A 12,642-nucleotide genomic window follows, 5' to 3' on the forward strand; every position below is an offset into this window, starting at 1 on the left:
AAGCAAGCTAGATATAACAATGCAGTTTCTAGTAGTAAAAAAAATAGTTAGGGCCCATTCACACTAAAAGCACTTTTCTGATCGTTTTGCAATTGATTAGCGTTTTTTTTAAATCGCTCCCAATCCCTTTTATTAAAATCGTGGTAAAAATCGCCACAATTTTCGCATACGCAATTGCAAACTTGCGGTGATTTGTCTGCGATTTTTACTGCGACTTTAATTAAAGTGAATGGAACTGATTTTAAAAACCACTAATCAATTGCAAAACGCTCCGAAAAGTGCTTCTAGTGTGAATGGGCCCTAAGGGAGAAAATTGCATTGCAATTAGCTTCAGTCAGAGACAGTAAAGATGGAAAATGCCTGAAATAGCTTTCTTTTTATTTATCTATATAAAATTCACTGAAGTCAAAACGTGGACAGTGCAATACATGCAGTGCATATGTTGTGTAAGAAGAACAAGCATTTATCTACTTATACTGTACTGTATATGTTGGGCTTTTTTTCCTGGGATTGTATGGCTTGTCCTGATACCTGCTTTAAGCAATGCAAATTGTCTGGCTGTCATGCAGATCCCGGACCTCTAATACTTTTAGCCATAGACCCCGAACAAAACATGCAGATGTAACGATTTAGTCATGCAGATCGTTATTGTGACTAAACCCGACCAAGCAGTGCAACGATCTGTGCTTGCAAATCATATCGTAGGAAAACAAGACCAGAAGATCACTAAGGAAATACTGAGGTCTGTACAGTGAATAGAAGAGTTCTGAATCTGCCAAAATTATGCACAGAACCAAAACTGAATTCCATGGATTCCAACTTGTCATTTATTGCAAATATATTTTCAGACTGGCCATAAGATTAGATATAGTAAGTATGAATTCGAGAAAACGTGTTCACAATAGGTTTTAATGCCTCTTTGATTTTTTTGCATTTTTGCATAGATTTTTCTCATTCATATCCCTCGAGCATGCTTAGTAGACATATTTCACTATTTGTGCAAGAAAATTGTTTTCATAGCTACATAGTTATTTGGGTTGAAAAAAGACATACGTCCATCGAGTTCAACCAGAGAAATTTCCACAAACATAATTTTGCATAACGGAGGTCTGGAGAACCTTGGATCTTCCTGAAAGATGAAGGAAGCACAAGAGAGACCAGAAGCCCCTTATGGCGTGCATGAAAAAAGGGCGCCATGAAAAAAGAGCTGAGTTGATAATGAAATGGCGCCGGTTATTGTCAAAATCTGATAACGATAAACATCGTTGTGAAGCTTTGTTAACGATAAATACTGTTGTAAAAACAGACAAGAAATCATAACGAAAAGATATTAACGTTAAATATCGTTACATAATTCAACAATACAGCTTAACCCAACTCTACCCTCACGCAAAACCCTCCCCTGGTGATGCCTAAAACTAACCACTCCTCTGGTGTCACCTAAGCCTAACCACCCCCAGTGGTGCCTAACCCTAACCATCCCTGGGTGGTGCCTAACCCTAACCATCCCTGGGTGGTGCCTAACCCTAACCACCCCCCTGGTGGTGCCTAAAACTAACCACTGCCCGGGTGGTGCCTAACCCTAACCTCCCCTGTGGTGCCTAATCCTAACCACTTCCCCTGGTGGTGCCTAACCCTAACCACTCCCTCTGCAGAAACACCCTTTTACACATAGTAATAATATCTCTGATAACGTAAAATTTGTAAATATAAACAAAATAATATGACAAAAACTATAATGTTGCAAGCTTCTAAAATGATAACCTACTTCAAAAACTATAATGTTCTAATGCTGTTAATGATATTCATCACGGCGCCCTTTTTTCTGCTTTTTTCACTGTATTAACGATAATTGCATTAAAGTCTATGGCGGCGCCCTTTTCGTCCACCCTCGTCCTGCGCCCTTTTTTTCCTGCTACCCCCTTATAGTGTAGTGTGGTATGCAAAGGGTATAGATAATACCAATAAAAGTGGTACTCACAAACCCGGGTTGCGGGAGGGTGGAAGGCACTCCAAAAAAGTATAAAATACTTAAAAACTGTTTTTAAAGGTAAGGACTACCTCAGGAAGACACATGCTTTAGGGTAAAAAAGAGAAAAAAACATCAGACAACGCGATTCTTGGGAGTCAACCCACTTCCTCGGGTCAGTGAACAGTGTCTTAGGGCAAGTATTACAAAGTTTGGTGCACCTGTCATTCCGCATAATTTAAGGTCTTTACCTTCAACTCGAAATTGCAAAATTTGAAAGCAAAATTCGGAATTCTACAAAGTCTGTGCAATCAACCCTACACACAACACCTCAATACAGTGAGGTCACAAGTCACCAGTATTCCTGTCCAGAAGGCTGTTTCCCATGATATACCTAGAGATTTGCTAGCGTGAAATATGCACCGCAATATATCCTACCCCACTTTCCCGCTTACTTTCTTGAAAGTGTTGTCTCTCTCTTTCTCCTTTACAGATTCTACTTTCTTTCCTTTCTATCTAACATGAGGAAAAGCAGCTCAGGAACAATCATTCCTTGTGTAACAATCTCCTAGTGTGCTGAGGGCTTCACTAACTGGCAGGAAGTTTAATGTACTTCCTATTTCACTCTAAAGGCACACTTGGAAATCGTCTACCACACACATACTTGGTACACGTGCATTCAAGGATTTATTGGACCCCTACTGGCGCCATTGTGAAATTGTTTGACCCCCTGCAAGTAGCAATAGTATCAGTGAGAAATGGGGCAACGTATTAGAGCCTGCTGTGTTACAGCATTATGTGAAATAAATGGATATAAGAGCGTAATGTATGCAAGTGGAGCGAGTCTTCTGCACAGTAGCTGCGATAGGAGGATGCAACTTGGAGAACATATAGAGATATCCCTGCTAGAGAATCAAAAAGAAGAAAACAAGACAGTAAATAACATAATGAATAGGGGTTTATAACAAACTTCCAATTCCTTAAAGTGATTGTCAGCCATTACCCACTATTTCCATTTGACCACTGCTCTGTGTTTATTATGTAGTCTACATGCAGTCTACATTACAACCATTCCAATATAATCATAAATGTGTCTGCTGTAATGAATCTTATCTCAGTCTGCCTGGCTCTATTCTGGTACATTGCCGATGAAAGGGAAGCTTGTTATCTCCCCTCCCGCATGCCTGCTCCTCACTGATTGGCTGAGGGCAGTTCAGTATGACAGGAGTCTGAGATGGGAAATACATCTCACCCCTTTGCAGAAGCTGCTAAAACTCTATCTATGCTGTGCTTATATGTGTTTACAAAGCAAGCTAGATATAACAATTCATTTTTTAATACAGAGCTTAGTGGAGAGGATGCCTGGTAATGCATACACTATTTCAGGCAGGAGAAAAAAAGAGTAAGGGAGAAAATTACATCAAGATTGGCTTCAGCTAGAGGCAGTAAAGGTGAAAAATGCCTGAAAAAGTCTTCTCTTTTTTATTATATAAAATTCACTGAAATCAAAATGTGGACAGTACAATACATATGTTATGTAAGTAGAACAAGTATTTATCTACTTATATACTTGTGTGTTTTCCCTGGGATACTACTGTATGTCTGTCCCTGCTGTTTTAGTTGGCAGCCTGCCTTAGTAACTGTTGGCCCAGAAGAATTTTAGATATTCAATACAGGGGCCAAGAAGAGCCTAGTAGCAGGTATATGATTTGATGAAAGCTCTGGATGCTTCATCATGATTTTCATTCATTCCATCGAAGATACCTCAAATAAAATAGTTTCTCAAGCAAAACTGAAGCCAGAGTGAACAGCTAGAGTGTGTATTAGCAAAAAAATGCTGTGGATTTGGAAAATGGTGGATATCAGGTATTTTTAGAGGCTGTTGAGTGATGTGTAGATTGAGAGCGTTTTTTTTTTTACGTTCTCCTAACCATTTACAATACATGAAAATAAACTTTTTTTTTAGTATCCCCAGTTTTATTTTCTGTTTAAAAGCTGAAGAAGTAGGTTTAATGTTTTATTGCCTCAGGTGTCAAACTGTACTGTAAGCTTAGTAAACCTAAGCATGAAAGTTGTCAAAAGTATATACTATATAATGCCCCTACGACAATCTTTTCAAATATAACTTACAATACCATATGATAAACTGATCAACCACTTGTGGTGGAAATAACTCTTCACTGTAATGAATCATGTTCCAGTCTGGGTGAGGTAGCCTTTCACAGTACAAATGTTTCTTGTTTTGTTCCAACAGGAAGTTGTTTTTTACGGACTACGGGAATGTGGCTAAGGTGGAGCGATGTGATCTGGATGGTGGGAACCGAACACGGATAATTCTTACCAAGGTTGAACAACCAACGGCTCTTACCCTGGACTTGGTCAATCGATATGTTTACTGGGCAGATGTTTATTTGGATTACATAGAAGTTGCTGATTATGAAGGAGGAAACAGACACATCATATTGCATGGGAAGGAGGTAAGCCTTATTTGTAGCGGAACAAAAAAGAACCCTTAACGGAAATCTTAACTTTGTGGAAAAAAATAAATCTCTCCTCAGGCTCATGAGCTGATGAATAACCTAAAAGGGCAATAGAGTATTGTACCGTGTCAGCCAGCCATTAGTTAAAACACAAGGCTGGAGGGTGAATAATACTATATACTGACTAACTCAACAGACTGAAAAACCAAACTTTCTAAATACTATAGAGAATTCTTCTTCGGGGCTGCATACGGAATGCTGAACTGGATCTTAAGAGCATCTTCCATTGCTTGATAACCAATGTTAAAAATAAGCCTAAATAATAAAGTATACCACAATCTATATACATACCATGAGCTATTTATTAGCCCATTAGCAGCCAATTTATTTAGAGGTTTGAAAATGCTCCAGGCCAATTTATTTTAGCATCTTATTTCTTATTTGTTACATCTACCTGCTTCTAATTAGTACCGCTTTAATGTGTATTTATGGCCACTTGTCACTAGGGGGCAGTGTTAAACTATAACACAGGACTTCTGCTTTCAGTTTCTATATTTTCTGCAAATAGAGAGGGAATAACGCATTCCAAGAATTTACAGCACAACGAGTTCTGCCAACTGAGGTCACAAGCCGTGCACTTATCGCAAACGAGATAACTTTTGTTGACGCTGCTAATGGGTTAAATGTAAAAATACAGTAATTAAAAGTATATTAACCTCCTTAGGAGTAATCCCGAGTCAGGCTCGGGACGAAAACCCACAGCTCAGAGCAGTAATCTCATGCCTGAATGAGTTATATGCAGGATCTGCTGCAGATCTCATAACGCCAGGGAGGTTAACCTTGAGGAAACTGTGGAACCCAGTCTTAAAGCACAACAGAGCCCACAAGTTGGCCTTCCCCACAGTGAGTAGTGTTGGCGATTTGTGCTGGTTGGTTGAAATTGCTGAATACTTGAGTTCCAGATAACCAGGTCTCTACTGTATATGCATTACCAACTATTCCAGTTGTCAAAACCTACCACTTTATTGGCTCTTGGTTTTGACTTTTTGGGGGTTTTGGCCTGCAATTTCTCTGGTATTCTAGCATTTTTTAGCTGACAGGAAATGACATCACTACTACAGCCATTGTTTATGTGGTGGTCACTTGTCCACAGTGATCAGATCTTGGTTTGCATACATCCTAAGAAATGGGTAATGGGTAAATGTGTCATACAGTTATTATTTATGATTGGCATAAATCCGTTAGAACATATGTCCGCAGCCAAACCTAGGCTGCCAGGGAGAGACGTAGACAAGTAATTTGCATTAGCTTGAAGTGGGCACAAGTGCTGCATTATTTGGCGCTGATTTATTTATGAGAATACTGTTGTATAAATACCAATGAGGGCTCCTTCCAGGAACGTCTAATTTCCTCTTGAAAATGAGCTCCACAACCTGTTTGTTTTGTAAATGTCTTACCTTGAATAACCCCATCATTAGGACGAGGATACAGCAGAATGCGTTTAGTCAAATCCTCTCTCAGAATTGTAATTTGCATCTTCAAATAGTCATCTTTAAGTCCAGTCTGAAGAAAATAACCAGTAAATTTATAATGACTAGGCTAAGAATAGAGTACACTGAATAGAAATCCACTTACCGGATCTCACAATTACAGGGTTATTTACTAAGCCGAAGGATTTCAGATTGTGATTATTTTGCTTAGTTCTTTGGGACGCACGAGGTAGGATGTGATTGCATCCTCTCAGCAGTTGGCCATGGTATACAACTACTATGTAATGCCAAGCGACATCTTCACAAATTCCATTGCATGGTAAAAATGTACCCACTCCCTGCAAAATGGATGATTATAACAATAGCACTTTTCTCCCATGTGACCCAAAACGCATAAGATTTTCTCAAAAGACTACATGTGTACAGGGGGAAAGTTATGTGTTCATAAATGCCAAACAGGTGGCTTTTCAGATGTAAATCGTGTCCAGGGTTGGAGCTGCCTTGATTAAGTTTGGCAAGGCATTCCACAGGGTAGGAGCAGCATGACAGAAAGCTCTGGCTCAAAAGGTTTTTTTAGTCAGACTCTGGGGGTGGTCAAGTTTTTGGATCATTTTGATGTGAGGTTTTCTTTTGGGGGGTGACACAGTTGGCGCATTATAAATGTCCTATTTGTACACCTTTAGCGCAAATAGGACTTTTATATAAACATCCATTCTGCCAAAGGGCATGTGCATTTATACCTTTCTGCCCATGGTATGAAGAGGTTAAAGTGGGATGAAACTCCATATTAAGTGAACCAAAATATCATCTTAAGGGGCCCATACACCTAACAATTTTCCCGCCGATATACGGCCGATTCGATCACAGTGATCGAATCGGCTGTGAAATCGCAGCGCACACCCGCTGACAGAACAATCGATTTCTGTCTGAAATAGATCGATTCCCGGCGTTCGATCGATCGATTCCCGACGTTCTATCCATGTGGAAGATTTTTCTCGATCACCGGCGGGTCGGGAGTGCGTCGATAGCGGCGTTCGAATACCCGATGACCGACGCAATACAGCTGGTATACATTACCTGTTCCGGCCGGCGCGAGTCCCCGCTGTCACTGCTGTCTTCTCCGCTCTGGTCTGGTCTGGTCTCCGGCATGCTTCACTTCTTCCTGCCCGGCAGGAAGTTTAAACAGTAGAGAGTGCTCTACTGTTTAAACTTCTTGCCGGGCAGGAAGAAGTGAAGCATGCCGGAGACCAGAGCGGAGAAGAAGACAGCAGTGACAGCGGGGACTCGCGCCGGCGGAGCAGGTAATGTATGTGGGGGGAGGGGGAGCGGCGGCAGCACCACCACCACCACAGATTGTGAACGGTTTCAGGCTGAAATCGGTTCACAATCTGTTCGCAGTAAAGGTGGCCATACGATCCCTCTCTGATCAGATTCGATCAGAGAGGGATCTATCTGTTGGTCAAATCTGATGGCAAATCGACCAGTGTATGGCCACTTTTATGAGAAGTTACTTATTTAGCTTGCCTATCCTGTATTTAGTGTTCGCTGTCAGATTTAGGAGAAATGTGATATAAATAAAGAAAATATTTCTGCTAGTTTCCATCTTTACTGTTTCTTTGTGATGCCAAAAGTGACATCCCTTCTACCCTTTTATTTATTTTTTTTCACCCCGATTAGTGTTGACTTCAGCTTTAGCCCCTCTGGTGCCACAACTTACTGTCCCTCCCACAGAAAAAAACACCTAGACAACAGACTTTTACAACATTGTGCAAACTCTTCAGAGGGGGTGGAAGGGTGGGGTTCAATTACCATCTGGTCATAGTGTCCTTATCTTTTCTGAAATAGGAAGCTTTTTTTTTATTTGCATGCTGAGATAGACTTATTACTGTGTAAAAAAAAAAAAAAGTTTGGGGACATAAATAGACCTATTGCACAAAAAAGGGGTTTACATTTTATGATAACTATATGAGTAATAACAAGTAGGAAAACACATTTTTATCGAATGTTATTTCGGAGTTTCAGACCACTTTGAAGGGAACCTAAACTGAAAAGGATATGGGTTTTTCCTTTTCAAATAAAACCAGTTGCCTGACTCTCCTGCTGATCCTGTGTCTCTAATACTTTTAGCCACAGCCCCTGAATAAGCATGCAGATCAGGTGCACTGACTGAAGTCAGACTGGATTAGCTGCATGCTTGTTTCAGGTCTGTGATTCAGCCACTACTGCCGCCAAAGTAATCAGCAGGACTGCCAGGCAACTGGTATTGTTCAAAAGGAAACATCCATATCCCTCTGAGTTAAAGAGAATCTGAAGCGAGTATAAAACTCGCTTCTTCTCTTATATTCAGCAGGGACATGTGTGCCCCTGCTAAACCGCCGCTATCGCGCCGCACAACGGGGGTCCCTTACCCCCCAAATCCCCTCCATCCTTGCCGGGGATCTCTTCCGCATTGAGACAGGGCTAACCGCTGCAGCTCTGCCTCACGCACATCTGTCAGCGCGTATCTCCGCCTCTCCCCCGCCCCTCTCAGTCTTCCTTCACCTCTAGGAGCAGGAAAATCTATGGCCAAGTTGGTCGTAGATTTTGCAGGGGCTTCAGTGTCTCTTTAAGGTTCCCTTTAAATTATAGAGAATAAACTTACAGTGAATATACTCTGAGCCTTACACAGACCAGGATGTGAAAGGCAGATGCCAAAATAACTTGCCTGACTAATTACACAAAAATATTATATGGAAAGTATTTGGAAGGAGTATAGCTGGTGAAAAATGAATTCAATATGGAAAAAAACAAGGAATAACTAAAGATATGTAACTTGAGAACACAAAATTTTATGAAAAAACAGATGACCTCGGAACCACAGTCATATTCATTTATTCTTTAGCAAATGGGCAAGAAATAACAGTTGAACGACAGTACAAAATAATCTTAAACATAAGTAACCTTATACTGTACATTTATGGAAACATGTCTTTTTCTTACGTTTAGCTTTCCTCTTTTATCTTAAATGAACACACTTTTATATATGCTCTCAGGATAAAACCATTTCTTTCTATTTTTTTAAAGGTTAGTCAAGTGTACAGTTTATCTTTATTTGAAAATTATTTATACGCCACCAACCTCGACAATGGAAACATCCTAAAGATCAACAGATTCAACAGTTCCGACACGCAGTCCTTGTTAACCATGGATAACGCCCGGGGGCTAAAGATTTACCATAAGCGCACCCAGCCAACCGGTAAGAGCTTTCTAAGAATCATAGCATGTTGTTCCTGTATAACATTGTGTTTCTACTAAAGCTGAAGTTTATTACAAAACCTATGAAATACTGCCCATGTAATTTGAATTCTCTTAAAGTGTACCAAAGCCGAAGCTTGGGTACAAATCAAATACGTAAGGGGAAAGGAAGCCTCTGGGTCTTAATGAGCCTTCACTCAGCATCCTCAGTCAGGTCCCCCATAGCTGAGTGTGGACCACCCAAAGATTATCAACAAGGGATTGTTGGTAATCTGATTAGGGCCATGCTCTTCTCCCAGCATGCATATGGCCATGCTGCAATTACGTGAGTATGGTTGTGTCTGTGCAGTGAGCCTTGCTTCGGCCAGCATAGGAGTATAGCCCCAATCAACAGGAGGGTCCCGGCAAGCGGCAGAAGACTAGAGGGTGATGAGGGAAGCCTCAGGATCCAGAGGCTTTCTTCTCCTTTGGTAAGTATTTGTTTCTGAAGCCAATTTTCTCTTCTCTTTAAGGACCAGTACACATGGGAGTTTAAGCAGCGTCAAACGACAGGGCACTAGTCAATTAAGTTCTGACCATTCAAATGCATGGACAGCTTTCGGCACCGGCTTTTAACATCACACACAAACGCTGTGCTCAAACCTATAATCTCATTTCTTCCTGGATGCTACATGTAACATCCTGTATTGGCTTACCACAGCACTTTTATGTCCCTTTTGTTGGGGTCAGAATGTGAGGTGTATTTACTGAACAATGGGAATTGATGGCAAACGCATTAGATAAATGCAACACCACCAGAAGCCCGCCAGGATGGCGGTTGGAGCCGAAACCTTCCTGGGTTTCTCTAGGGGAGACTGGCGCCAGCTGAAGACGGTTTTGGTGGACGGAATGCTACCTTCTATTGCTAACTTGAGGGAGATTAGCAAGGTGAGCTCTTGGTCACCGAGCTGGCTCCAATACCATCAACTACATAGCTATGTTAATTCTTTCAAGCTGGCCCGTGGGACATGAAGGGATTGTTCGAAGTTCGAGAACTTGTGTGTGGGCGAATCCAGACCAGAACATGTTCTGTCAAAAATGTATATTCTTGGTAATATTACACCCAATCCCTTTGAAAATATCATCTCCACATTGGAAAATAGTTCTCGAAATATGAATGGAAAAAAATCACTGACCGAGTCAGTCCTCCATTTCGAGTTCAGTTCATGGAAAATGGCCTTTAGGTGGTATGAGGAGATGAATCCATCTCAGATTGACCATTCTCCAGAAGTAGCTTTACTGTCTATGTTCCCTGGTAAACTTAGTTATGTAAAGATGTCAACTCTTGGCCATATTATGGGGTCAGTTAGGTATGTAATTGCTAAACATTGGAAAGAAGATATAGATCTGGGGGAGTTGGACTCGGAGCTAGCAGATGCAATGAACTGCACCATGAGAATGGAGGAATTGGTATTATCGGCACACAATAGGGGAGACACGTTTTCTGGACAATGGTCACCTTGGCTTGATTTTAGAGAGAGACTCTGTGTAGGTCCAGGGATACACATACAGACAGGCACTTAGCAGTGTATGCATATATTTACAGTGGGGAATCTGGAGTGTAATATATAGCATCTAAAACCCAACGTCTCAGCTGTTCGATTGTGGTTAGATGTGTGTATATATGTGTGTGTGTATATATAATATATATTTGTGGGGAAACGTGTTTTTTTTTTCTTTTGTTTTGTTTTGTCCCCCTCTGTTCTATATTTTCCTTCTTTTCTTTCTTTTTCTTGACCTGCAGCACTGTGTGTCTCTCTTGACCTGAAGGGGAGGTCATAAGAAACACATATACAGGAATATAGGAATCCAACCAAAAGGCCTAATTTTTAATTAATATGGAGAACAGGTAGAGTTGAGCTGAAATTTTCGTAATTTCGCATTACTAAAATTACGCATGCGAAATTTGCAATTACGTTGCGAAATTACAGTAGCGTAATTGCCATTAAAATCGCAATTGAAAATACCGTAAGCGTAATTTTCAACGCGTAATTTCACGTTTCGTTCATGCTGTAATTTCGCATTAAACGCTACCGTAATTTCGCGTTAAACCGTAACGCTCCGTATAATATAAAAAAGCCGCCGACTTTAAGGGTTAATAGCAAAGCCCCCTTAAATGCTAAGAGCCTCAAATTTGGAGAATATATTAAGGAGATCAGGAGGAATAAGAGTAAAAAATTTTTTTCAAAAAGACCTTATAGTTTTTGAGAAAATCGATGTTAAAGTTTCAAAGGAAAAATGTAAACATTTAGGCTAATTTCACACCAGGACGTTGCGTTAGAGGGGGCGTTAAGGTCGCATAACGTCTCCCTAACGGAACGCCTGGTGGTGCTAGATCTGGACGTCAGAGTGAGCCGCGTTGTGCAGCTCACTCTGGCGTCAGTGATGCCGTGATGCGCACTCTTGTGCGCATGCGGCATCACGTGGTCCCGCCGGCCAATCGCCGCACAGAGCGGCTGCTCCAGGATGTAAACACTGCACGTCACAACGTGCAGTGCATAATAATTAGCCATGTGCCTGGCCGCTCTCCGCTCCTCCCCAACATTACTGAGCATGTGCAAGCAGTCTAACGCGGCTCAACCGCGTCCAAAGTACTGCATGCAGTACGTTGTCTTGTGACGCAGCGTTACAATGTAACGCAACGTCCGCACTGTGAACAGCCTCATTGATTTTTCATTACTGTGCGGTGGGCTGCATTACAGGCTGCTCTAACGTGCGCCTGTAACGTCCCACTGTGAAACCAGCCTTAAAAACCCGCCAACTTTAAAGGTTAATAGCAAAGCCTGCTTAAAGTTTAGGAACACCAAATTCCCAGGGTATATTAAGGGGATCAGTGGGAATAAGAGGAAATTTTTTTTTTCAAAAAGACCTTATAGTTTTTGAGAAAATCGATTTTTAAATTTCAAGGGCGAAAATGTCTTTTAAATGCGGAAAATGTCAGTTTTTTTTGCACAGGTAACAATAGTGTATTATTTTCATAGATTCCCCCAAGTGGGAAGAGTTTTACTTACTTCATTCTGAGTGTGGGAAATATAAAAAAAAACGACGTGGGGTCCCCCCTCCCAGACCTCTTTAACCCCTTGTCCCCCATGCAGGCTGGGATAGCCAGAATGCGGAGCACCGGCCGCGTGGGGCTCCGCACCCTGACTATACCAGCCCGCATGGTCCATGGATTGGGGGGTCTCGGAAGGGGAGGGGCAGCCAAGCTTTCCCCTCCCCCTCCGAGCCCTTGTCCAATCCAAGGACAAGGGGCTCTTCTCCACCTCCGATGGGCGGTGGAGGTGGAGGCCGCGATTTCCTGGGGGGGGGGGGGGGGGTTCATGGTGGAATCTGGGAGTCCCCTTTAAAAAGGGGTCCCCCAGATGCCCACCCCCCCTCCCAGGAGAAATGAGTATAGAGGTACTTGTACCCCTTACCCATTTCCTTTAAG

The 12,642-nt window shown here is 41.7% G+C and overlaps 1 protein-coding gene across 6 annotated transcripts in view; it reads left to right on the forward strand.

Annotated features, from left to right (window-relative positions):
* The window catches only part of LRP1B (LDL receptor related protein 1B), a 2,031,260-nt gene that overhangs the window by 1,024,555 nt on the left and 994,063 nt on the right, over positions 1–12,642 (forward strand). For all 6 annotated transcript variants that reach the window (XM_068245873.1, XM_068245875.1, XM_068245874.1 and 3 more), the window contains exons 8-9: positions 4,224–4,446; positions 9,003–9,174. In XM_068245873.1, coding sequence (XP_068101974.1) covers positions 4,224–4,446; positions 9,003–9,174 — 395 coding nt within the window. The remainder of the gene's footprint in view (positions 1–4,223; positions 4,447–9,002; positions 9,175–12,642) is intronic.

This window comes from Hyperolius riggenbachi, chromosome 7 (assembly GCF_040937935.1).
Source record: "Hyperolius riggenbachi isolate aHypRig1 chromosome 7, aHypRig1.pri, whole genome shotgun sequence".
Classification (NCBI taxonomy): domain Eukaryota; kingdom Metazoa; phylum Chordata; class Amphibia; order Anura; family Hyperoliidae; genus Hyperolius; species Hyperolius riggenbachi.